Source organism: Pseudophryne corroboree, chromosome 5 (assembly GCF_028390025.1).
Source record: "Pseudophryne corroboree isolate aPseCor3 chromosome 5, aPseCor3.hap2, whole genome shotgun sequence".
Taxonomy (NCBI): Eukaryota; Metazoa; Chordata; class Amphibia; order Anura; family Myobatrachidae; genus Pseudophryne; species Pseudophryne corroboree.
In genome coordinates this window covers 385,994,515-386,020,305 of record NC_086448.1, presented here as the reverse complement: position 1 = coordinate 386,020,305, position 25,791 = coordinate 385,994,515, and the positions used below count along the sequence as shown (strand labels likewise).

Sequence of the window (25,791 nt, the reverse complement as noted above, 5' to 3'; positions counted from 1 at the left end):
ATGGAGCTCTTTATTCGCTTTGCCAGGATTCAATCTGTTGAAATCAGAGTACTACATTTTGGCCACCGTGCTCAATCCTAGGTTTAAAGCCTATGTTGTATCTCTTTCCGGCAGACACAAGTCTGCAGAGGTTCAAAGACCTGCCGGTAAGGCAATTGTCAACTCAAGCGGAACGTGACCCGTCAACAGCTCCTCCTTCATTTTCTCCCGCAACTGGGGCTGCAAGGAAAAGGAAATTTCTGAGCCCACCTGCTGGCGGTGATGCAGGGCAGTCAGGAGCAAGTGTTGACATCTGGTCTGGACTGAAGAAGCTGCCAACAGTTACTGACATTGTCTACTGTCACTGCATATGATGCTGTCACCATTGAAAGAATCGTGCAGGATTATATGGGTGACACCATCCAAGTAGGTATGTCAGACAGTCCGTATGTATACTGGCAGGAAAAAGAAGCAATTTGGAGGCCCTTGCACATACTGGCTTTATTTTACCTAAGTTGCACCCCTCCAGTGTGTACTCCAAAAGAGTGTTTAGTTCAGCCGGTAACCTTGTCAGCGATCAGCTTAGGAGTTTACTTCCACAAAATGTGGAAAAGATGATGCTCATCAAAATGAATTATAAATTCCTCCAGGAAGATCTTTACCAGCAATTGCCTCCAGAAAGTACACAGGGACCTGTGATGGTGGATTCCAGTGGGGACGAATTAATTCTTCTGTGAGGAGGAGGATGTACACACTGAAAGGGGTGAGAAATCGGAGGATGAGGACGACATCTTGCCTCTGTAGAGCCAGTTTGTGCAAGGAGAGGTTAATTGCTTCTTTTTTGCTCGGGGGATTAATTGCTTCTTTTTTTGTGGGGGCCCAAACAAACCAATCATTTCAGAGTCGTGTGGCAGACTCTGTCGCTGAAATGACTGGTTTGTTAAAGTGTGCATGTCCTGTTTATACAACAGGGCCCAAGGACAATTCCATCTTGCACCTCTTATTTTTTTCTTTGCATTATGTGCTCTTTGGGGCCTAGTTTTATAAAAGTGCCATCCTGTCTGCCACTGCAGTGCCACTCCTAGATGGGCCAGGTGTTTGAGCCACCCACTTGTGTCGCTTGGCTTAGTCATCCAGCGACCTCGTTGCACCTCTTTTTCTTCTTTGCATTTTGTGCTGTTTGGGGCCTAGTTTTTAAAAGTGCCATCCTGTCTGACACTGCAGTGTCACTCCTAGATGGGCCAGGTGTTTGTGCCGCACACTTGTGTCGCTTAGCTTAGTCATACAGTTACATCATTGCACCTCTTTTTCTTCTTTGCATGATGTGCTGTTTGGAGCCTAGTTTTTAAAATTGCCATCCTGCCTGACACTGCAGTGCCACTCCTAGATGGGCCAGGTGTTTGTGCCGCACACTTGTGTTCCTTAGCTTAGTCATCCAGCGACCTCGTTGCACCTCTTTTTCTTCTTTGCATGATGTGCTGTTTGGGGCCTAGTTTTTAAAAGTGCCATCCTGTCTGACACTGCAGTGTCACTCCTAGATGGGCCAGGTGTTTGTGCCGCACACTTGTGTCACTTAGCTTAGTCATACCGTTACATCATTGCACCTCTTTTTCTTCTTTGCATGATGTGCGGTTTGGAGCCTAGTTTTTAAAATTGCCATCCTGCCTGACACTGCAGTGCCACTCCTAGATGGGCCAGGTGTTTGTGCCGCACACTTGTGTTCCTTAGTTTAGTCATCCAGCTACCTCATTGCACCTCCTTTTCTTCTTTGTATTATGTGCTCTTTGGGGCCTATTTTTTAAAAGTACCATCCTGTCTGACACTGCAGTGGCACTCCTAGATGGGCCAGGTGTTTGTGGCGCACACTTGTGTCACTTAGCTTAGTCATACACCAGCCTCGTTGCACATCTTTTTCTTCTTTGTATTATGTGCTCTTTGGGGCCTAGTTTTTAAAAATGCCATCCTGTCAGACACAGCAGTGCCACTCCTAGATGGGCCAGGTTTTGTGCCGCCCACTTGTGTCGCTTAACTTAGTCATATAGTTACCTCATTGCACCCCTTTTTATTATTTGCATTATGTGCTCTTTGGGGCCTAGTTTTTAAATTGCCATCCTGTCTGACACTGCAGTGCCACTCCTAGATGGGCCAGGTGTTTGAGCCGCACACTTGTGTCGCTTAGCTTAGTCATACAGTTACCTCATTGCACCTCTTTTTCTTCTTTGCATGATGTGCTGTTTGGGGCCTAGTTTTTAAAAGTGCCATCCTGTCTGACACTGCAGTGCCAGTCCTAGATGGGCCAGGTGTTTGTGCCGCACACTTGTGTTCCTTAGCTTAGTCATCCAGCTACCTCATTGCACCTCTTTTTCTTCTTTGTATCATGTGCTCTTTGGGGCCTAGTTTTTAAAAGTACCATCCTCTCTGACACTGCAGTGCCACTCCTAGATGGGCCAGGTGATTGTGCCGCACACTTGTGTCACTTAGCTTAGTCATCCACCAACCTCGTTGCACCTCTTTTTCTTCTTTGCATTATGTGCTCTTTGGGGCCAAGTTTTTAAAATTGCCATCCTGTCTGACACAGCAGTGCCACTCCTAGATGGGCCAGATGTTTGTGCCGCCCAATTGTGTCGCTTAGCTTAGTCGTATAGTTACCTCATTGCACCTCTTTTTCTTCTTTGCATGATGTGCTATTTGTGGCATAGTTTTTAAAAGTGTCATCCCTTCTGACACTGCAGTGCCACTCCTAGATGGGCCAGGTGTTTGTGCCGCACACTTGTGTCACTTAGCTTAGTCATCCAGCTACCTCATTGGACCTATTTTTCTTCTTTGTATAATGTGCTCTTTGGGGCCTATTTTTTAAAAGTACCATCCTGTCTGACACTGCAGTGCCACTCCTAGATGGGCCAGGTGTTTGTGCCACCCACTTGGGTCGCTTAGCTTAGTCATCCAGCAACCTCGGTGCAACCTTTTGGCCTAAAATCAATATTGTGAGGTGTGAGGTATTCAGAATAGACTAGAAATGAGTGGAAATTAATGTTATTGAGGTTAATAATACCATAGGATCAAAATTACCCCCTAATTCTGCGATTTTAGCTGTTTTTATGTGTTATTCAAAAATCATCCAGATCCAAAACCAAAACCCGAAAGGATGGTTTTGGCACAACCAATACAGATCCAAAACAAGATCGGGGATCCAGATCCAAAACAAAAACACAAAACACAAAAAGTGCCCGACACACATCTCTAGCCATTACTCACTACTTATTCTCCTTGATCTCTCTGCTGCTCTTGACACTGTTGACCACTCTCTTCTCATACAAACACTACAATCCCTAGGTCTTCAGGACACAGCCCTTTCTTGGTTCTCATCAAACTTATCTAATCGCTCATTCAGTGTTTATCTGATTCCAGCTCCTCTTCGCTACCTCTCCCAGTTGGAGTACCGCAAGGCTCAGTCTTAGGTCCTCTGCTTTTCTCTTTCTATAGCACATCTCTTGGCAAACTAATCAACTCTTTCGGATTTTAGTATCATCTGTACGCAGATGATACTCAAATCTACCTCCCCAGATTTGTCACCATATGTAATATTTCTATTAAGTTACCAACCTGATTTCTCTATCACTGTTGATAACTCAGCTACCCCACAAGCTCGCTGCCTAGGTTTCATTCTTGACTCTGAACTTTCCTTTGTTCCCCAGATTCTGAACTGTCCTTTGTTCCTCACATTCAATCTATCTCAAGATCATGTTACATACATCTAAGAAACATATCCAAAATACGACGTATCTTACACAAGACACATGCTCTCATTATCTCCTGATTTGATTATTGTAATAGCTTTCTGACTGGTCTTCCCAAACATAGGCTCTCGCCACTACAATCCATTTTGAATGCAGCTGCGAGGCTAATCTTCCTCGCTAGACGTTCATCGTCTGCAGATCAGCTCTGTCAGTACCTCCATTGGTTACCGGTATTCTACCATACTAAATATAAATAACTTTTACTTGTATACAAGGCTATTAACCAAACTGCACCAACATACATCTCTTCACTCATCTCAAAATATCTCCCTACCCGACCTCTCTGCTGCAGAGATCTGCGTCACATGTATTACTTGTTCACACTCAAAATTACAGGACTTTATCCGGGCTTCACTCACTCTGTGGAATGCCCTCCCATGCACATTAAGACTCACCTCTAGTCTCCAAACCTTTAAGCGTTCATTGAATAATTACCTCTTAAGACAAGCATATTAAATTCCAGACCCACCCACATAACCTTCAGTGCTTCCCCATCTAATTACATCCTCTCTGTACAGTACACAACACCTCACATATCTTGTCTTTCTTTACTCTCACACCCTTCTGACCCTTGGCCAACATTGCTGGGTGATCATATCATACAACCAATTAAGAACCTAGCAATCTGGTGGACCATTATGCAGTAGGTAGCATCCATCCTTGTGTATCAATGCCTATTTCCCTATAGGTTGTAAGCTTGCGAGCAGGGCCTTCCTACCTCTATGTCTGTCTGTTTTTACCCAGTTTTGTTCTATTACTGTTGTTCTGATTGTAAAGTGTAACGGAAAATGCTGCGCTATATAAGAAACTGTTAATAAATAATAAATAAATAAATACTGGCAGTGTGATGGAGCCGAATAGCCACTACATGAAATTATGCAGCTGTGCAGACTCAGGGGGTCATTCCGAGTTGTTCGCTCGTTGCTGATTTTCGCTATGCTGCGATTTGTTGCAAATTGCGCATGCGCAAGGCATGCAGGGCGCATGCGCTTAGTTATTTAACACAAAACTTTGCAGTTTTGCTGTGGCTTCTGCGGCGCTTTTCAGTGGCACTGTTGTTCGGTAAATGATTGACAGGAAAGGGGTGTTTCTGGGCGGCAACTCAGCGTTTTCCCGGCGTTTGCAAAAAAACGCAGGCATGTCAGGGAAAAACGCGGGAGTGTCTGGAGAAACGGGGGAGTGGCTGGCCGAACACAGGGCGTGTTTGTGACATTAAACCAAGAACTAAACGGGCTGAGCTGATCGCAATCTGTGAGTAGGTCCGGAGCTACTCAAAAACTGCTAAGAATTATTTAGTAGCAGTTTTGCTTATCTTTCGTTCGCTATTCTGCTAAGCTAAGATACACTCCCAGAGGGCTGCGGCCTAGCGTGTGCAATGCTGCTAAAAGCAGCTAGCGAGCAAACAACTCGGAATGAGGGCCTCAGTGTCTAACACGTGCCACAATGGATGTTGCGAGGATGGGGTGGGCGGGCTGGCAGCGTTTGTGAAGAGAGTGAGAAGCCATTACTAGCAGAATCCAGGCCAAACCATTTCAATCAGCCCCTGCCCTTACTGGACATCTTAAAAGAGATATGAGGTGACTGAGAATGGCGAAATGTACAGCTCTATCCATGTTCATCTTTACCACCAAGCCTTTTATCCATGGCAAAACTGGCACGACTAGTGTGTTCATCACTGCATATCCACGTGCATGGCCATAGGAAAAAATAGGCGGCGTACCTAATGTGAGTGCGTGGAATGGTGGAGCCTAGTCCAGTCTCTTGGGAATCTGGGAAAGCTCCTTGAAATTCTGGAAATTTAGTAAGTGTGCTGTTGGGAGGTTTGGTATATCAAACAACAATGTCCAACAAATCCTGATAATTTTTAATATATGAACTGTAAACTGTGAGTTTTAAAATTGACATTTGCATCAATTCTGAATTTGATGGGACAGTCCCAATTTGAGGGGACTGCTATACAAATGGCAAATTCATCCTAGTTTGCGTGAAGTACAGACATATTTCCCTGCCGATGCACTAGAGGTAGGCGTTCCATCGTGTCTGCAAAAATAAAAAAATTAAAAAAAAATCTTGTTTCTTCAGTTTTTTTAAGTTTGTAATTAAGTCTGGTTAGCAAAATGCAAATGGGATGTAAGTTTGTTTTATTCGTAGTAGTTTATTCGTAGTATTGCGACAAATGGTGGGGAAGTATGAATGGTGTAATAGTTAGCATTACTGACCCACTCCACTGAGTTCATGGGTTTGATTTCCACTATGGTTCTAGCTGTGCGGACTTTGTATATTCTCCCCATGCTTACGTGGGTGTACACTGGTTTTTGCCCACAGTCCAAAAAATATATACTGTTAGGTTAATTGGCTCCTGTTCAGCCTCTCACTAAGCTATAGTACTTGAAGCAAATTCGAAGCCTACAGTATAACCGCCTTTTACTTTTCAATAATCCTTTCAGAAGCGATGTCTGAAGAACAGTGTTTATTATTTAATAATAGGAATCATAAAAGTATGTGAAATGATGAGATGATGGAATACAATTGGGATGAAAGTGGTAAACTGTGAATAAAGATAATAAGATGCAATTACTATATGCATATGAAAAGAACACGCAAACATATACAGAATATGTGACATGAGTATACAAACCTAACTGATATTACATGTACAAACATGGATTGCAGTGCTACCAATATAGCTAGCATGTCTGGCTGACTAAACAAGCCTATGTTGACACAATTAAAGTATTAACTCACCATCTAGTACGTTTGGCAGCTATAGTAGGATGGATAGCAATGTGTCTGTGTCCATGTGTGAATATAAAATGGCAACTCACAGCTCCCTTACCCAGCATGCTTAGCTAGCTAACTACGAGAAGTTAGGAGGTACAAAAGAGAAACAGACAACTTTGATTTTTTTCTGTGCTGACCACTAAAAGGAGTTGGTTATACAGGTCACTTTGACACAGAAACAAAAGGATTTAAACAAACTATGCTGGAAGGCATGACACTCCCCATCTGGTATCACTGATACCACATTTCAAATGTAACAGTAAGAACAGTTCAGATACTGGTCTGAGGAACAACTTAGTCTCTCCTTGCTTACACATCTTGACCTCAACCTTACCGACTTTCCCATCCTTGCTCGGGAATGCCTTGGTGACAATACTTAAAGGCTACTCATAGCGTTGTGACTGACAATCTCTAACGAGGACAATGTCACCTGGTTTTAGATTAGCTTGAGCAACTTGCCATTTGCTTCTTGGTTGCAAGGTAGAGATATACTGTCTTTTCCACCTGTCCCAAAAGGTGTTTGCAAGGCTCTGAACTTGTCTCCATTGACGTTTGAACAAGTCTTTGGTGTTGAATACATTGTGGTAGTGTTGCACAATTAAAAAAGCAATGTGGTGACTTCCAGGAATGATTAAGGGATTTTTCTCATTAGCTCCTAAGTTAGCTTCTTGAAGGCGACCTCTTACTCTCAATACATCGTTCTCGTCGAGAAATGGCTCTAGCTTTTTCAAGGTGCTGTCTGTAGGAATAGGATTCCCAGTGGTGGTGATGTGAATTTTTCTAGCGTAGGTTTGGTGCTGAACAGCATGGATAATGAGATTCTTAGATTGTTGCATTTCTTCTACTGTGTAAGTATTCTGACAGTGATGCCAACCTTTACATTTGTTCACATTTGCAGCTGCAGTGCGTTTAAAGGAACAAGCTATGTGGGTTAGGCAGGTAATAGTTTTAACAAGTGACTTCCAAGTTGAGAATCTTTGGAATCTGTGAGGTTCAAGTTGACAATCTGAAATCATGGTATGGATTGTAGTTACTTGTGGATGTATTTCAACATCTGAGTCTGCATCTACTAACTCAAATGTGTTACTTTCAGTATTGTTGTGATCTGCCTTGTACAGGAATTCAGGTCTTCTGAACCATGTGGTGTCTTTGAGGAGACTGGATGGGATGGCTCTTGTAGCGTGATCTGCAGGATTATGAGCGGTGGATACATAGTGCCACTGTTTTGGATTGGTGGATCTCCTGATCCTTAGCACACGATTACTGACCTAAACATGGAATCGCCTAGTCTCATTGCAAATGTAGCCTAACACTACTTTACTGTCTGTGTAGAATTCTGTTTCTGAGAGTTCAATGGTCAACTCTGATGAAATGAGCTCAGCTAGTTCTATGGCTAGTACTGCAGCACAAAGTTCTAGTCTGGGCACTATGTGCTCTGGAAGTGGTGCTAGCTTACTTTGCCCATGACAAATCCAATGTGACATTCACCTGTGTTGTCTATGGTTTAAGTTATGCAACTGTAGCAATCGCTTGGACTGAAGCATCAGAGAATACACACAGTCTCTGGTTTCATGCTTCTGTGGAAGGCACAGGAGCATATGGACGTGCAATATAAAGGTCAGTTAAGGCGGACAGAGAACTTTTCCACTCTTCCCACAATTCTCTTTTCTGTGTAGGCAGTGGAGTGTCCCAATCAGATGCCTCACAGGTTAGGTCTCTGAGTAGGGATTTACCTTGGGTAGTGACATGAGCTGCAAATCCTGAAGGGTCATACAAGCTGTTTATAGCAGACAAGACACCTCTGCGAGTGAAGGGCCTTTCCTCACTGTTTACTTGGAAGGTGAGGAGTCAGATTTCAGGTCCCATAGAAGTCCAAGGCTACGTTGGGCTGGTGGAGAATCAGTTCCTAAATCCAAGTCCCTTAAGTCAGTGGTATGATCTTGGGAAGGGAATGCTTCAATCACTCCTTTGCTGTTGGAGGCTATTTTGTGAAGTCTGAGATTAGAACATGAGAGCATTTCCTGAGCTCTCTTGAGACTGATTGCGGTCTCATCTGTTGGAGTAGATTTAAAACAGTCATCCATGTAGAAATCCTTTTCTACAAGTTGTCTAACATCAGAACCATACTCTAGCTCACCCTCCGGAGCTGAACGTCTGAGTACGTAGATGGCAACTGCTGGTGAAGGGCTGTTACCAAAGATGTGCACCCATGCGGTACTCTACAATATCTTTAGAGGAGTCATTAACTTTGAACAAAAGGAATCTTAGGAAAATCCTGTCTTTTTCTCTCACGAGGAAACAGTGAAACATTTGTTGAATGTCAGCTGTGAAGGCAATAGAGTCCCTTCGGAAACGTAAGACTACTCCAAGGAGTTTGTTGTGTTGGTCTGGTCCTGTCAGAAGCACCTCATTTAAGGAGATTCCTTCAAATTTGGCACTGGAATCAAACACAACTCTGATCTGACCTGGTTTCTTTGGGTGGTATACTCCAAACATTGGTAGGTACCAGCATTCGTCTGTATCTTTAAGAATGGGAGCTATCTCAGCGTGGCCGTTCTCAAATATTTTGGCCATGTAGGAGAAGAAATAATCTCTCATCTCTGATTTCCTGTGAAAGTTGCGTTTAAGTGAAGAAAAACGTTTAAGTACTTATTCTCTGTTGTTAGGTAGGCATCACCTGGGTGTTCTAAAGAGTAGTGGTGCAACCCAGCTGTTGGTGCCATCTTTGGCTAGTCCTTCCTCCATTATTTCCAAGAATAGTTTTTCCTCTATGGACATTGCTACCTGGTCATCCATTCTTGTTCGTTGGAAGACTGTGTACCCTAGATGATCTTGGTAGTTGTCACAGATGTGGTGGTTGTCGCTAGGAGAATCTATGGTAGTACAATGTGGTAATTCTTTTATGAGGAAGTGGTTGCAACATGGCTGAAAAAGATAAGGGTGCCCATTTTCTAAAGTACAAGTAAGCATGCTGTTGACAGAAGCTGGCTTGTGCACATTTCCAAGACAGACTTCTCCTATTATGACCCATCCTAGGTCTAGACGCTGAGCATAAGGTGCATTGTGTGGATCATTAATCTGACTTCTGGCTTTGTGGACCCGTAGGAAATCTCTTCCGATGAGTAGAGTTATCTGGGCTTGTGAGTCCAGTTCTGGTATCAGATGTGCTATACGTTTCAATTGTGCATGGTGAACAGCTGCGTCTGGTGTAGGAATTTCAGACCTATTATCTGGGATCTCATCACACTCAGTGATGGGAGGTAAGGAAAGGCACGTCTTTCCATCTATAGACTCGATTTGATAACCAGTGGCTCTCCTTCCCGATGTCTCAAATCTCCCTCCACAGGTCCTTAAGGAGTAAGGAGTGTCAGGGCCTTTAATATCGATCGAAGAAGTTCGATCTGGCTAGGGACCTGTTACTTTGGTCATCTAGGATTGCATAAAGTTTAACAGCTTTATCTGGCTGGCCTTTTGGGTAGACCCTGACCAAACAGATTTTGGAGCAAGATCTGTTACTAATGGCATCTTTGCAGACTTCAGTACATTGTGAAGTTATCTCTGGTGTGGCTACAGTAGAGTCTTTTTGTTCTGGATTGTGCTCCCCACCATGCTCGGTGTCACCGTGACTGTGTTGTAAATCCATGGTGGAGGCCCAGGATGTAGAGCTGTGTTGTGATCTGTGCTGTGACATTCACCTTACAGTCTTTAGCGAGGTGAGATGTGGAAGAGCAGCACTTGTAGCAGATACCATTTTCTCTTAAGAAGGCCTTGTGGGTCTCTAGAGACCTCTCTCTGAAGGCTCTGCATTTAAGCAGAGGATGCGGTTTGTGATGCAGAAGACACTGCTTGGCAGAATCTTTATCTCTGGTCTCTTGGTGAACAGAGCTGGTAAACCTGTGGGAAGAATCTGAATAATGCACATTAGTCTTATGAACTGCGACTGATGTATTACGGGGGTTAGGTAGCATAGGGGTAGCACCTTTTAGGGTAAAGGCAAAGCTAGGGTCATTCCTGATCTTAGCTTGCTGATGTACAAAGTGCACGAAAACGGAGAATGGTGGAAATGCTACATTGTTCCATTGTTTATATTTGGAGCCATGGGTGATCCATTGTTCCTGTAGATTATAAGGTAGCTTCTGCACTATGGGGTTGATACCTCTGGCCGTGTCGAGGAAGGAAAGTCCTGGTAAGTCAATTTCACATTTGGCTACTTGAAGCTCCATTAGTAAATCACTTAATTCTCTGAGCCTCTGATAGCCTTTGTTAGGTAGCCTAGGGAATTCATCAATTCTTTTAAACAGTGCACTTTCTATTATCTCTGGTGAGCCATAGCATTCGTTAAGTCTATCCCAGATCATCTAAAGGCCATTCTTAGGGTGGTTAATATTGATTACTCTTATCCTTCTAGCATGCTCAGCGGATTCATTCCCAAGCCATTTAATTAGTAGGTCTATCTCTTCACTATGTGAAAGACCTAACCCTTCGATTACATTTTGGAAGGAGGATTGCCAGGCTCTAAAACTCTCAAGGCGATCATTAAACTTTGAAAGTCCGTTAGTGACCAGGTCACGCCGGGCAATAAACTTAGCAAAGTCTAATGTGTCTTGATTGGCTCTAGGAGATGCTGTTGGTACATTAACATGGTGGGTAAGAGGTGTGTTGTCGTACCTGTTGGGATTGTCTGGTTTCTGCTGACTTGATTTATAGCATTTTCGAGTGCGGGAGGCTGTGTCTCTGTTGCAGCTAGCAGATTCAGATATCTGGCGCGAAAGAGAGTCATCCCTCGTGAGCTCACTGTGTCCAGAGTTCTCCTTCTTGCAAGTTTGGAGTTTGTTGCTGACTTGTGGTGGCGCTTCATAACGTGTTTGGCTTATTTCACTGATGACATCTGATTTAATTCCCTGCACTGATGGAGAGTTGCTGCCATTTTTAGAGACATATTCTGATGTGCATTGCATTGAATTCTGTAATCCAAGTTCTGCATCAAATACATCAATAGTTCCCTTTGTGTCCTGCAGTTGTGCAGACTCTAAGAACCCTGCTTCAGCTATGGAAGCTGCGGCTTCCTTTTCTGCAGCAAATTTCTCGCTAATTGCTTCTAAGCGTTTTTTCTCCACATCCTTTTCTGCTTCCAGACGTGCTTTTTCAATTTTTAACTGCATTTCTTGTTCAGCAAAATTGGCCTGCAGTTTTGCGGCTTCAGCTTTTGTACGTGCAACAATGGCTGCATTACTGACAGATGATGATTTTGAGGAACCAGAGACTCGGGAACTTGTTTTGTTTGAAGATGTCGTTTTCTGAGACATAATGGATGGGGTATAAATGCTTGACTCTGTAGAGACTGCTGTATTGCTGTGTGCAGATAACTGTGCTGACAGTGTAGCAGGTCTCTGGGATGTCAGGGTCTTGAAACTGTTGCTAAGCTGTTTGACTGTGCAGGGACACTTGTATTGCCATATGCACGTGGCTGCGCTGACAGTGTGATTTTTCTGTGAAGTCAAATGGTGGTACTCCTACTGCTGAGTTGCCACGCTTAGTAGACTATAGAAACTTGTGCTGTCATATGCAGAGAGTTGTGGCTGGCAGTGTAACAGATCTGTAAGTCGGTATATGTGTCCCACTCACTGGCAGTATTAGATGTTTACTGTTCAGCCTCTCACTAAGCTACAGTACTTGAAGCAAATTCGAAGCCTACAGTATAACCGCCTTTTACTTTTCAATAATCCTTTCAGAAGCAATGTCAGAAGAACGGTGTTTATTATTTAGTAAAAGGAATCATAAAAGTATGTGAAATGATGAGATGATGAAATACAATTGTGATGGAAGTGGTAAACTGTGAATAAAGACAATAAGATGCAATTACTATATGCATATGAAAAGAGCACTCAAACATATACAGAATATGTGACATGAGTATACAAACCTAACTGATATTACACGTACAAACATGGATTGCAGTGCTACCAATATAGCTAGCATGTCTGGCTGACTAAACAAGCCTATGTTGACACAATTAAAGTATTAACTCACCATCTAGTACGATTGCCAGCTACAGTAGGATGGATAGCAATGTGTCTGTGTCTGTGTCCATGTGTGATTATAAAATGGCAACTCACAGCTCCCTTACCCAGCATGCATAGCTAGCTAACTACGAGAAGTTAGGAGGTACAAAAGAGAAACAGGCAACTTTGATTTTTTCAATGGCTCACATGCATGTACATTTTGCCAGTGAGCGTAAGGATTTATCATGCCCCTCAGAGCGCCCCCCCCCCTCCCCGCACGCCCTGCACCCTGTGCTGAGAGACATGTTGCTGTGCAGCGTCCCGCGCTGCGCTGATACCGTTATGCCGCCATGATGCCCCTCTCTGCAGGTCTCCGGTTAATACTCACCAGCCTTCTGACTTGTAGCTCTGTTAGGGGGTGGCGGCAGTGCTGTGGGAGTGAGCAGCAGCCATGCAAGGGCTTTGTTCAGTACCCTTCAGAAGCTAATGGTGTCCTGTCAGCGGAAGCAGAGCCATTAAACTAACTGAGAAGTTGGTTCCTACTTCCCCCCCCTAAGTCCCACGAAGCAGGGAAGCTGTTGCCAGCAGCTTCCCTGTAAAATAAAAAACCTAACAAAGTCTTTTCCAGCAGAACCCTGTAGAGCTCCACTGGTGTGCATCCAGTCTCCTCGGGCAGATTTTCTAAACTGAGGTCTGGAGGAGGGGCATAGAGGGAGGAGCCAGTTCACACTGTTAAAAAGTCTTAAAGTGCCGAAGGCTCCTGCGGAACCGTCTATACCCCATGGTACTAAAATAGACCCCTGTTCTCTAATGGTCAAAACCATGTACACTGCAGTGGAGGGGGGGGGGGGGGGGGGGGCAGAAATAACATTTGCAGAGAGAGTTAGATTTGGGTGGGTCATATTGTTTCTGTGCCTGGTAAATACTGGCTGCTTTATTTTTACACTGCAATTTAGATTTCAGTTTGAACACCCCCCACCCAAATCTAACTCTCTCTGCACATTATATGCAGTGCACATGGTTTTGCCCATTAGAGAACAATTTTGCTGCTGCGATCAGGTCTGAATTACGCCCCTTGTTTCATCACTTATGAATAATTTATGCATTAAATGTGACACGTTTTCACGCGTCTCTTCATATGTATCCACCTCTCTGCATACATATAGGTGCAGTACTAGTTTACAGCAGGGACGTGGAGGCAGGGGAGGCAGAGCCTCACCTGTCATGCTCCCTGTCATTACTAGAGTTTTGTCTATCATGATTAGAATAATACAAAGAAGATACCTAGAACATAGAAACATCTTCTTTGTATTAAAACAATCACTTGTATAGTTAAAATGCTGCAGATCTCTTTGGAACTGCAGGGAGAAATGAGCCGTGAGGCAGCAATAGCTCTGCCTCACATCTCACTGTTGGGGACTGCTGCTGCGCTGCCTGTGGAGCGAGGAGGGGGATACACAGCGGCCAATCACACCATTGGAAAATGAGCCATGTGAGGCATGCCTCACAGTGGCTTCAGCTATGATTGGTGACCACGGATGTGTCATGTGACCATCCAGGAAGAGACAGAGGAGACCAGAGCTCCGTTAGAACGAAGCACAATGGCCACTGCTTCGGACCTACTCCTGGACCTGCTGTAAGTGAGCCTTTCGCCGCCCGCTGGGTGTTAGCAAGGGGAGATGTGACAGCAATGTGGCGTATCTGTGGAGCCTTTCGCCGCCCGCCGGGTGTTAGCGCGGGGGGGGGGGGATGTGACAGCAATGTGGCGTATCTGTGGAGCCTTTTGTCACCCGCCGGGAGTTAGGGGGGGGGGGGGAGAGAAGATGTGACTGCAAGGTCCCGGGAGCCCGTGGGTTTAATCGCTGTGCCGCGGTCCTCTACAGTGCCGACTTGTATCAGCGCGTGTGCTGGGAGGATGGACGGTCCGACGGAGTGCTGGGAGTACAGATCTCTGGGTATGGAGCCCTACCGCTGGAGCCAATGCCAGCCTAGCAAAGAATGTTATACACAAGTACTCCCTGGCATGTGTGTATTATATATATATATATATATATATATATATATAAAATATGTGCGTGCATGTATAGTGGTATGTATATGTATATATCTATATGTGTGTGTGTGTGTATATATATATATATATATATATATAGATATAGATATAGATATATAGATATATATAGATAGATATAGATATATATATACATTATACACTATGACCTGATGAAAATGCCAGAATAAAGGCATAGAAATGGTGTACTCAACTATGCAATATTGATGTTAATTCTGCAAGCCCCCATATACCTGTATCAGTGACGTAACTACTGCCCCCGCAGTCCTCGCGGTGGCTTGGGGGCGAGGGGCTGCGGGGGCGCCACTGACTTAGAACAGATTGACATGCGGACGAGCGTCCGCATGTCAATCTGCGGTCTTCTTCCCTCCGCTGCTGTGTTGGAGGGACACGGAGGGCACTGCGCGCGCCTCTCCTGTGTCCCTCCTGGCTCTCCGGCCGGTCTAATAAAGGAAGTGCCGTTCGTGAGCTCTGATTGGCTCACGAACCGGCACTTCCTTTATTAGACCCGCAGGAGAGCCAGGAAGGACACGGGAGAGGTGCGCGCTGTGCCCTCCGTGTCCCTCCAACACAAAGGAGCGGCGGGGGGCGGGGGGATAGGGGAGCAGGCACTGTGGGGGAATATCTGGCACTGGGGGCATGTACCTGGCGGCACTGTGGGGGAATATCTGGCACTGTGTGGAGGAATATCTGGCACTGGGGGCATATACCTGGCACTGTGGGGCAATATCTGGCACTGGGGGGAGCAGGCACTGAGGGGGCTTATGTGACACTGTGCGGGAATATCTGGCACTGGGGGCATATACCTGGCACTGGGGGGAGCAGGCACTGAGGGGGCATATGTGGCACTGTGGGGGAATATCTGGCACTTGGGGCAAATACCTGGCACTGTGGGGGAATATCTGGCACTGGGGGGAGCAGGCACTGAGGGGGCATATGTGGCACTGTGGGGAATATCTGGCACTGGGGGCAAATACCTGGCACTGTGGGGGGAATATCTGGCACTGGGGGGGAGCAGGCACTGAAGGGGCATATAAGGCACTGTGGGGGAATATCTGGCACTGGGGGCAAATACCTGGCACTGTTGGGGAATATCTGGCACTGGGGGAAGCAGGCACTGAGGGGGCATATGTGGCACTGGGGGGAATATCTGGCACTGGGGGCAAATACCTGGCACTGTGGGGGAATATCTGGCACTGGGGGGAGCAGGCACTGAGTAGGCATATGTCGCACTGTGGGGGAATATCTGGCACTGGGGGCATATACCTGGCACTGTGGGGGAATATCTGGCACTGGGGGCATATGTGGCACTGGGGGGGTATATTTGGCACTGGGGGCATGTACCTGGCACTGTGGGGGAATATCTGGCACTGGGGGCATATGTGGCACTGGGAGCACGGCCCTACCAACAAGCACTACCCCCTAGCAACGAGCATGACACCCAGTGCATGAAACCCCTGGCAACGAGCATGACACCCTGAGCATGAAAATCCCTGGCACCGTGCATGGAACCAAGAGCATGAAACCCCTGGCAACGAGCAGGTAATTTAAAAGTAATTAGAAGCCTTACTGTAGAACTTAATGTGTAATGGGCATTACGGTGTGTGGCATTAATGTATCACGGACATTGCGGTGTGTGTCATAATGTGTCAGGCATTACGGTGTGTTGTATACTATATCACGAGCATTGTGGTATGTGGTATAATGTCTCAGGGTCATTGCGGTGTGTGTCATAATGTGTCACAGACATTGTATGTGCTATAATGTATCAGGGGCATTGCAGTGTGTAGCATAATGTATAACGGGCATTGCGATTCCTGTCATAATGTGTCACAGGCATTACGGTGTGTGGCATAATGTGTCGGGGGCATTACAGTGTGTGCATATTGTGTCATGTGCATTATTGTGTGTGGCATAATGTCTAAGGGCCATTGCAGTATGTGGCATAATGTATACTGGGCATTACTATAAGGAGGAAAAATTACAAATAATGTAAGGGGCATGAATCAGTATTATTTTTCTTTCCTGTTGTGGCTAACATCTGGGCGTGCAGGTTGCAAAACTGGGGTATAAGGTAGTCTTTTCCTGCAATGCCACGCCCCTTTATGCAAAGTCACGCCCACTTCAACGAAGCCACGCCCCTTTTTGGCGGCGCGCGCGCACACATATTTGTCCCTTTACTAGTGCCAATTATGGGGGGGGGGGGGGACACCGAATAATTTTTTTGGCTTGGGGGAGAAAAATTTCTAGTTACGCCACTGACCTGTATATATATGTTTGTGTGTGTGTGTGTGTGTGTGTGTGTGTGTGTGTGTGTGTATATAATATATACACAAACACACACACACCATGGACACCATGCTGTAATTGTTTACTTATTGCACTAATGCAAAAATTGTTTTTCAAAGTCCGGTGAGTGCCTGTTCTTCAGTGTATCTGCATAGAGCCAGGGGCTCAATACAGGAAAAACACCATCGTATATTGGGGGTCATTCCGACCTGTTCGCACGCTGCGGTTCATCGCCGTGGGGCAAACGGGTCGGTTCTGCGCATGCGCGGTGGACATAATGCGCAGGCGCGTCGTTGCTCAGCGTCAGCGGTCGCTGGGCAACGACGCCGGCAATGAAGAAAGCAGTCGCAGCGCGGACCGCAAGAAGATTGAAAGGCGGGAGGCGGATCGGGGTGATCTGATACTAGCCTGTGCCTCCCCAGCCATTAACCTCACCGCACGTCACTGGTTTACAGTAATGCCCATGACACACCTTACAGTATCCTACCTACATGCGACCGCTCCATTGATACCCAGTTACGCTCATTCAGCTGCAAGTGGAGATGAGCCTGAAACGTATGCAACTCTGAATTCCCCGTATTTGCTCAAAGTTGCATTTGCTCGGCTACGCAGCATGCACACTGCTACAATTCCTGAGCTCTGTCTGCAAAACCAGCACAACTCTGACAAATATTTATTTTATGGTTATTAATTACATGTCATTTATATTTAGCTATAGTAATATATTTAGATATGTAAAACACCTATTTTTAGAAATATATTCATAGGCGTGCGCAGAACATTTTATTAGGGGGTGCACCATCGGAGGGGTGTGTTTAGCACCACCTACTGGGCATGTCTAGCACCACCTATTGGGCGTGTCTAGCACCGCCTACTGGCACTCAAAGCAATATAAATCACATACCACAAGGGGCGTGGCCACTGCAAATGTGAGCGTGTCAACATGACACACCACCTGTTTCTCATTACTCTCAGAGCATTCCTTTCCATTCCATGTGCACCTTACTTACTTCTCACAATGGGGAACCTCTGAAGAAATGTCCTCACTTGGCAGACAGCATCTTCTATCATTAATCACTATTCATGTAGGAAATTACATGGACCAGAAGATGCTTTTTTGTGTAGGAATATAACCAAGATCATCATAATGTCACAGAGGTTCAACCAGACTCATGTCACCTCCTACCCCCTGTGTCTCTCAGCCACACCACCATCTCCTTCCTGTGTCTCTCAGCCACACCATCATCTCCTTTCTGTGTCTCTCAGCCACACCCTCATCTCTTTCCTGTGTCTCTCAGCCACACCCTCACCTCCTTGCGTTGTCTTTCACCCCCACCATCATCCCCTCCCAGCGTTGTCTGTCATCCACATTAATCTCCGGCCTGCGTCTCCCTGTAACACATCTCTTCCAATGTGCCTCACTTTGTGTCTCTCAGTCTCCCCTTCACTCTGTGCCTCTCAGCCTCCCACCCTGCTCTCTGCCTCTCAGCCTGCCCCCTGCACTCTGTGTCTATTAGCCTTCACCTACCTTCATTCTGTGTCTAGTGCCCCTTACACATATGCCCCCAGTAATGCCAGATACATATATGCCCCCCAGTGGTGCCCCTTACTCAATGCCCCCAGTGGTGCCATACACACATATGCCCCCAGTGGTGCCAGATAAACATATGACCTCATAGTGCCAGATACACATATGCCCCCGGTGGTGGCAGATACACACATGCCCCCAAGCTGCGAGATACATATATGTCCCCAGCAGTGCCAGATACATAAATGTCCCCAGCGATGCCAGATTCAAGTATACCCCCAGCGGTGCCAAATACACATATGCCTGCAGAGGTGCCAGATACACATATGCCCCCAGTGGTGCCAGATACACATATGCCGCCAGCGGTGCCAGATACACATATGCCCCCAGCGGTGCCAGATACATATATGCCCCCAGCGGTGCCAGATACACATATGCCCCCAGTGGTGCCAGATACACAAATGCCCCCAGCGGTGCCATATACATAAATGCCCCCAGCGGTGCCAGATACATATGCCCCCCAGTGCTGCCAGATACACATATGCCCCCAGTGGTGCCAGATACACAAATGCCCCCAGCGGTGCCAGATACATAAATGCCCCCAGCGGTGCCAGATACATATGCCCCCAGTGCTGCCAGATACATATATGCCCCCAAGCTGCCAGATACATAAATGCCCCCAGCGGTGCCAGATACATAAATGCCCCCAAGCTGCCAGATATATAAATGCCCCCTGCGGTGCCAGATACATAAATGCCCCCAACGGTGCCAGATAATATGCCCCCCCATGATGCAAGATACATATATGCCCCCTAGCTGCCAGATATATATATGCCCCCATGCTGCCAGATACATATGCCCCCAATCTGCCAGTTACATATTCCCCCAAGCTGCCAGTTACATATTCCCCAAGCTGCCAGATACATAAATGCCCCAAGCTGCCAGATACATATGCCCCAAGCAGTCAGATACATATGCCCCCAAGCTGCCAGATACATATGCCCCCAAGCTGCCAGATACATATGCCCCCAAGCTGCTAGATACATATGCCCCAAGCTGCCAGTTATATATGCCCCCAAGTTGACAGATACATAAATGCCCCCAAGCTGCCAGATACATAAATATCCCCAGCGGTGCCAGATACATATGCCCCCAGTGCTGCCAGATACACAAATGCCCCCTGCGGTGCTCCCCCTCCTCTGCTGACGCCAATTCCAGTCTCTGATGCTGAGGTGAGGGAGAGTGCAGCGCGCATCTCTCCTGTGCCTCACCTCACTCATTGTGTCCCTGGCTGTCAGCCAATCAAAGCTCACGGGCCGGCAGCCAATCAAGAGCCGGTCCACGAGCTATGATTGGCTGACAGCCGAGAGACATTTTAAATGACAGCTACTGAGCATTGGCAGGATATGAACTTTGAAGCCCAGAACAGAGCTCAATAGAAATCTATATCCATTACCTAGTTGTCCCCATATCTGTACACTGTTTTTAAATAATGAAATAGTATTATGGGGGTTATTCAGAGATGAAGGCAGATTGCTTCATACACAGCCAGATCTGTAATCATCTCCGCACATGCTGGGAGCAGCCTAACACAGGGCATGGCCGCCCCCCGATGCGTCACCAATTAGATTGCAGAGGCATCGGATTTAAGGTTGATCCCTGGTGGGCTGTCACACAGCCGCTCCAAAAACTGTCCCGGCTCGCCCCTGTTTTCCCGGCGCTGCTCCTGCAACACCGTAACTCTGTCCCCATCTATCAATCACATTGCAGCCGCATCCTTCAGGGATATGGCTGCAATGTGTAAGGTCGTGCATGTGCACAACGGCCAGTGTGCGTGCGCAGACCTCCTGGATGCGGCCGCTGTCAGCGACCGCGAAGCTGCGTCCAGGTCTGATTGAGATACTATATACTGTAGCATGTTTTGTTTATTCTCTATATCCTTATTACTGAAACTAGTTCCACTTATTTGTTTTGACATTTTTAATTATCTCGTATATTTTAATAATAGAAATGCCATGTAAATTGTAATAATGGTGGAAAAGCCATGTACAGTACATTGTAATAATGGTGAAAATGCCATGTACATTGTAATAATGATGGAACTGCCATGTACATTGTAATAATGGTGGAAATGCCATGTACATTGTAATAATGGTGGAACTGCCATGTACATTGTAATAATGGTGGAAATGCCATGTACATTGTAATAATGATGGAACTGCCATGTACATTGTAATAATGATGGAACTGCCATGTACATTGTAATAATGGTGGAACTGCCATGTACATTGTAATAATGGTGGAAATGCCATGTACATTGTAATAATGATGGAAATGCCATGTACATTATGCTAAATGCTTGTTCCATTTTTTTCCCTAAATAGATTTCTACACAGCCAGTTCCACAAGAATCTAGTAGAAAAGACTATGAAACTTACCAACCTTTTCAGAATTCAACAAGAAATTTTGATGATTCCTTCTTTGAGGATCAGGTTCACCACCGTCCTCCAGCCACCGAGTACAATATGCATCTGGGATTAAAGTCAACTGGAAACTATGTGGACTTTTATTCTGCAGCTCGCCCCTATAGTGAACTGAACTATGAAACAAGCCACTACCCGGCCTCTCCAGACTCCTGGGTTTGAGACGCAGATTAAGAATCTGTGCATGTGCATGCATAACATAAGACATTTTTCCTTGCAGATTTAATTTGTAAAGCCTGTTCCGTAGAAAGGCCCTAATTATCATTGTGGAAAATTGATTATGGTGTTTTAGAAGGCTGATGTAATGGGTACTAATACTTCATAGAAGGTTGTAATTGCCATAAGAGATAAGTTAACATTAATAGCAGAAGGTTAGCTTCAAAACTATGAAGCTGGGGTATTTAATAAAGCATGGCAGCAAAGTTATATAACAGACGTATGCTGCATTAATCTTTCACTGGTGCTTTAGTAACTGACCTCTAGTTATGCGATGCATAGATGGTGAGTAAGGAATATGCTTAGAGGGTGGTGGGAGAAAGGCACATTGGATGTGTGCTGAGGTGGCACAATAAGCACAAGAGTGAAGTTTACCTAATCTATGGGGAACAGTCCTTCACATTTTGTTTACTATCCTCATTGTGAATCTAGGCTTCAAGTTGCATTTGAGGTTTCCTCTGTACAGCAAGATGTTTCTTGCTTTTTGTTAATGCTTTGTTGTAAAGTATTTGATGTACATTATGGATAAAGAAGAGTGCATTGTGTATATTACACCAATGCCACAGTGTTTCTTCATCAGTGGTTCTAGATATTGCTTCAGTTCTTACAATTTTTTGAAAAGATGCGAGGATTTCAATCCACTTTGTTTTCCTTTGCCCCAGTAAGTTACAACAAGGTAAAACAGCAAACAAGACTAAAATACTATCTAGCAGTATTGTATGGTCTGATATGTGAATTTGTTTGTGGCAACTAAACAAAGCATTCAGTAATTTCTGACAGATAACACCATCATTTTACACTCTTTGTCAACAAAGTGCTTTTTCACTGCCTAAAATTTTACATGTAGATATTTGAAATAGATTTTTTTCATTTTTACCAGTTTTCTTTATGATGATACAGTGTTAAAAGAAAATAAATAACAATTGATCTGTCATCCATACTTGCCAAACATGTCTATTTCCAAAACAAAAAGCTACAATGTATCAAAGATATGTCTGCATGTGTGTGAATGCTTCTTATTTTTTGGGTGATTGCATTTAATCTTTGACATTTACTACAGTACTCTGATTTCCTTCTATAGCATAACATAGACATGTGACTCATGTTTATAATAATGCTATCAACTACATTACAATATGCTAAATGATATGTCACCTTTCTATGTACCATGCATGAACCAAACTGGAGAAATCATTTAATTATTAACATTGATCTTTGATGTATTCTACTACCATGTGCCTTAGAGCTGTGAGTATGTGAAACATACATTATTATTGTATTATAGCTTGTATTATGTTTATTTATGAAATACTGTAAATTCTGGAAAAGTTTCATATAATGTAAGGCTGCACAGAGATCTAGTCTAAAACCTAACCAAAGGCTATGTACACATTTGTGTTAAAATGATGCGGTTATAACACAATTTAAGACCATGTAAATGGCTATGAAAATAAAACGTATCGTACCTAATTAGACCATACATTTTTAAATTGTATAGAAAATGTTTCGCAGCTTTGCGTTCTTTCAACATTCTTTGTTACTTTTCAGTGGCTCTGACGCAAGTTAATGCATTTCTAAACTTAATTTAGCATGCAACAATTTGATTGCAATGTGATGCCATAAGAAGCATTTATAGATGTTTATAGTTGTGTTTGGCTGATTGATAAAACATTTTGTCTTGTTACAAATGCATGTTTAAAACATACATATTGAATGCACTTGTAAACTTAAATGCTATTTTAACATGTGTTAAAAAAAAATACACTGCAAACACCAATGTGTATATAGCCTTAAAGAGTCACAAATCCTCTAATTAGTAGAACAATAAGCCAGGCATGTGCAAATATAAGTGAAGGGGAAAAAATAAAGATGTACAGTATATAAAGAAAAGACCAATCGAGTTATGGATGAAAACAAGCAGTTGAGAGATACTGTATACATAAACAAGTTTCATTCATAAATGTACACTTTTAGCTAGGAGAGCTTATCCCCTTATTTATCAATGAGTGATAAATTTCACTGTGAGTGATAAATTGCACCTGCCAATCCGATTCTAACTGTCATTTTTCAAACCCAGACTGTGACATGGAAGTTAGGAGCGTATTTGCTGGTGCAGTTTATCACTCACAGCGAAATGTATCACTCATTGATAAATAAGGGCAACAGTGTCTGGATCAGTGGTTCCCAAACTTGGTTCTCATGGACCCCCAACAGTTCATGTTTTTCAGATCACCTAGCAGGTGCACAGGTGCAGTCATTACTCATGGACACATTTTAAAAGGTCCACAGATAGAGCTGATTATTCCACTTGTGATTCTGTGAGGAGACCTGGAAAACATGAACTGTTAGGGATTCTAGAAGACTGAGTTTGGGAATCACCGGTCTTTCAATTAATGAATAGGAAAAACATATATAGAAGATTGATTGAAACCACTGGGAAATATCTGGATGGCTCCAAGTAATGTTAAAATATCAACAACTGCTTTCTTTTTTCAAAGACAACTATAAAGGGAAGCAAGGTGGGCTTGAATAATGGCATGCCACACTTACTAATAAGGTATTATTAGATATCTTTATTTACATAGTGCCAATATATTGCACAGCACTTTACAAAGAATGTTTAATAATTAAAAGCAGCCCCTTACCGAGATGATTAAATTCTCTACCACATGCATACTATGGTCAATATTGGAGATTAACTTACTAGTATAGATTTGGACTGGTCAAGGAAACGAGCATGTAGTGTAAACCCTCACAAAAACAAGTAAACCATAATTCCATAAAACGACCAGGTTGGAATAAAACCCATAGAGTCAGTGACAACATAGCCTGTGTACCAGCTTACACTTTTCAAAACCCTAAGAGGCCCAATTCCTCCTAAACCAGTTAGTGTAGTGTAGTGTAAGGGGAGTTTGCATTTGAGTGGTGGATATTGAGGAGGATGATCAGTCTGCTGATTGGCTCCTCTGACTTATTTCTCATACTGCTGCATAACAAGCTAAACACAAGGTTGTGATATATATGTTTTCATTAATTTCCATTTAATATATTTCATATGTCTTTCAGATTAGATCATTATTTAGACTTTTAATGCATGAATATACTGTGGCTAAAATTATTGGAAGAGTAATGGAAAACATTTTTACATTGTTATGCTTATAAAATATTGAATACGTATTTACTAGTTTTATCTTTATGGGACAAAATAATGATAATAATATTGCTAGCAAAATTCTAGAATACATTGGAACCAAAGTAAGTGGGTGGTGTTTAATAAGAAATCATTATGTAATTGAAATCAGCAAAAGCAAAAATATGCAGATGCTCATGTCACATGTTTCAGTAATTTGCTTGTATATAATTAGATGTTATATTTTTACTTTAAATGTCATGTAAAAAAAACATACTAGAATATGATTGAACCTACAATAAATTACTTTTTCATTTGTTCCCCTTCAGTCAGTCATATTACTGCATACCTCCCACGGGGGGGTTACGGTTATTAGGTCGACAGTCATTAGGTCCACATAGTCAATAGGTCGACATGGTCATTAGGTCGACATGTACTAGGTCGACATGGAAAAAGATCGAAATGCGTTGAAATTTTTTTTTTTACTTTTTCATACTTTACTATCCACGTGGACTACAATTGCACGGTGCACTAATTGGGGTTGCCCGTCACTTTACGAAAAAAACTACCCCAAAAACAGTCAAAAAACCTTTTTCCATGTCGACCTAGTACATGTAAACCTATTGACCATGTCGACCTTACTGCATGTCGACCAATAGTGGTCGACCTAATGACTGTCTACCTAAGTGTGGTCAACCTAATGACCCATACCCTTCCCGTTTTTTGTGACTGTCCCGCTGTCTCACCCGCGGGCAGCAGTGTCCCATGTGTGTGTGTGTGGGGGGCATGTCGGTGAATAGACGCTGTGCGCATGCACAGAGTCTATTCACGGAGACAGGAGGGACAGGGGACATGCCAGCAGCTCACAGAGCGCTGGCCATGCCCCCATAGTGATGTGAAATGGGGGCGTGGCTCATGATCGTGCCTTTTCCACAAGGCCATGCCCCCTTTTCTGAGTCACATCCCCTTTTTCGATTCAGAGGACGCGGTTACACTGCGCAGGGAGTCCCTCTTTCTACCTCCCAAAAGTGGGAGGTATGTTGCAGGTATTTTCTGTTTTAGGTTATATAAATACATAATGCAAGTGTAAGTTCACCAATGACTTCATCCAGGGGTTAAAGTGGGGGGGAACGAGGTGGAACTTAGTTCCACCACCTGTAATGGTAGGGGGAACTAGTTCCACAACCTCCACTGCCCTGCACAGTAATTCCAACAGAAAACGTGCCCCATCATCTACATCAATAGATGATACAGGCAGCGCTAGTGTTACTGATGAGCTGCATCCACCTCCTTCTTATACAGGTCCTGGTGGCTCCATGGTCCTCCTCCATTTACAGCCCACCCCTCCTGGTACTCACACATGCTGTGTCTGTTGGACAGCATTCATCCCCTTCTCTGGTCCAAGTGGCTTCATTTTCTAGCACAGCATATGTTATGTCATGCTGTCACTACTGCTGGAGTGAAGAGGAGCAGGCTCTGTGCACTTTGAAGACAAGATGATAGGGGACTGGAGGG

The 25,791-nt window shown here is 44.3% G+C and overlaps 1 protein-coding gene across 6 annotated transcripts in view; it reads left to right on the top strand.

Annotated features, from left to right (window-relative positions):
* Positions 1–24,596, top strand: part of CTNND2 (catenin delta 2) — a 1,915,824-nt gene extending 1,891,228 nt beyond the window's left edge. For all 6 annotated transcript variants that reach the window (XM_063922708.1, XM_063922704.1, XM_063922707.1 and 3 more), the window contains one exon: positions 20,832–24,596. In XM_063922708.1, coding sequence (XP_063778778.1) covers positions 20,832–21,092 — 261 coding nt within the window. In that variant the 3' untranslated portion in view covers positions 21,093–24,596. The remainder of the gene's footprint in view (positions 1–20,831) is intronic.
* The last annotated feature ends 1,195 nt before the right edge of the window (positions 24,597–25,791 follow it).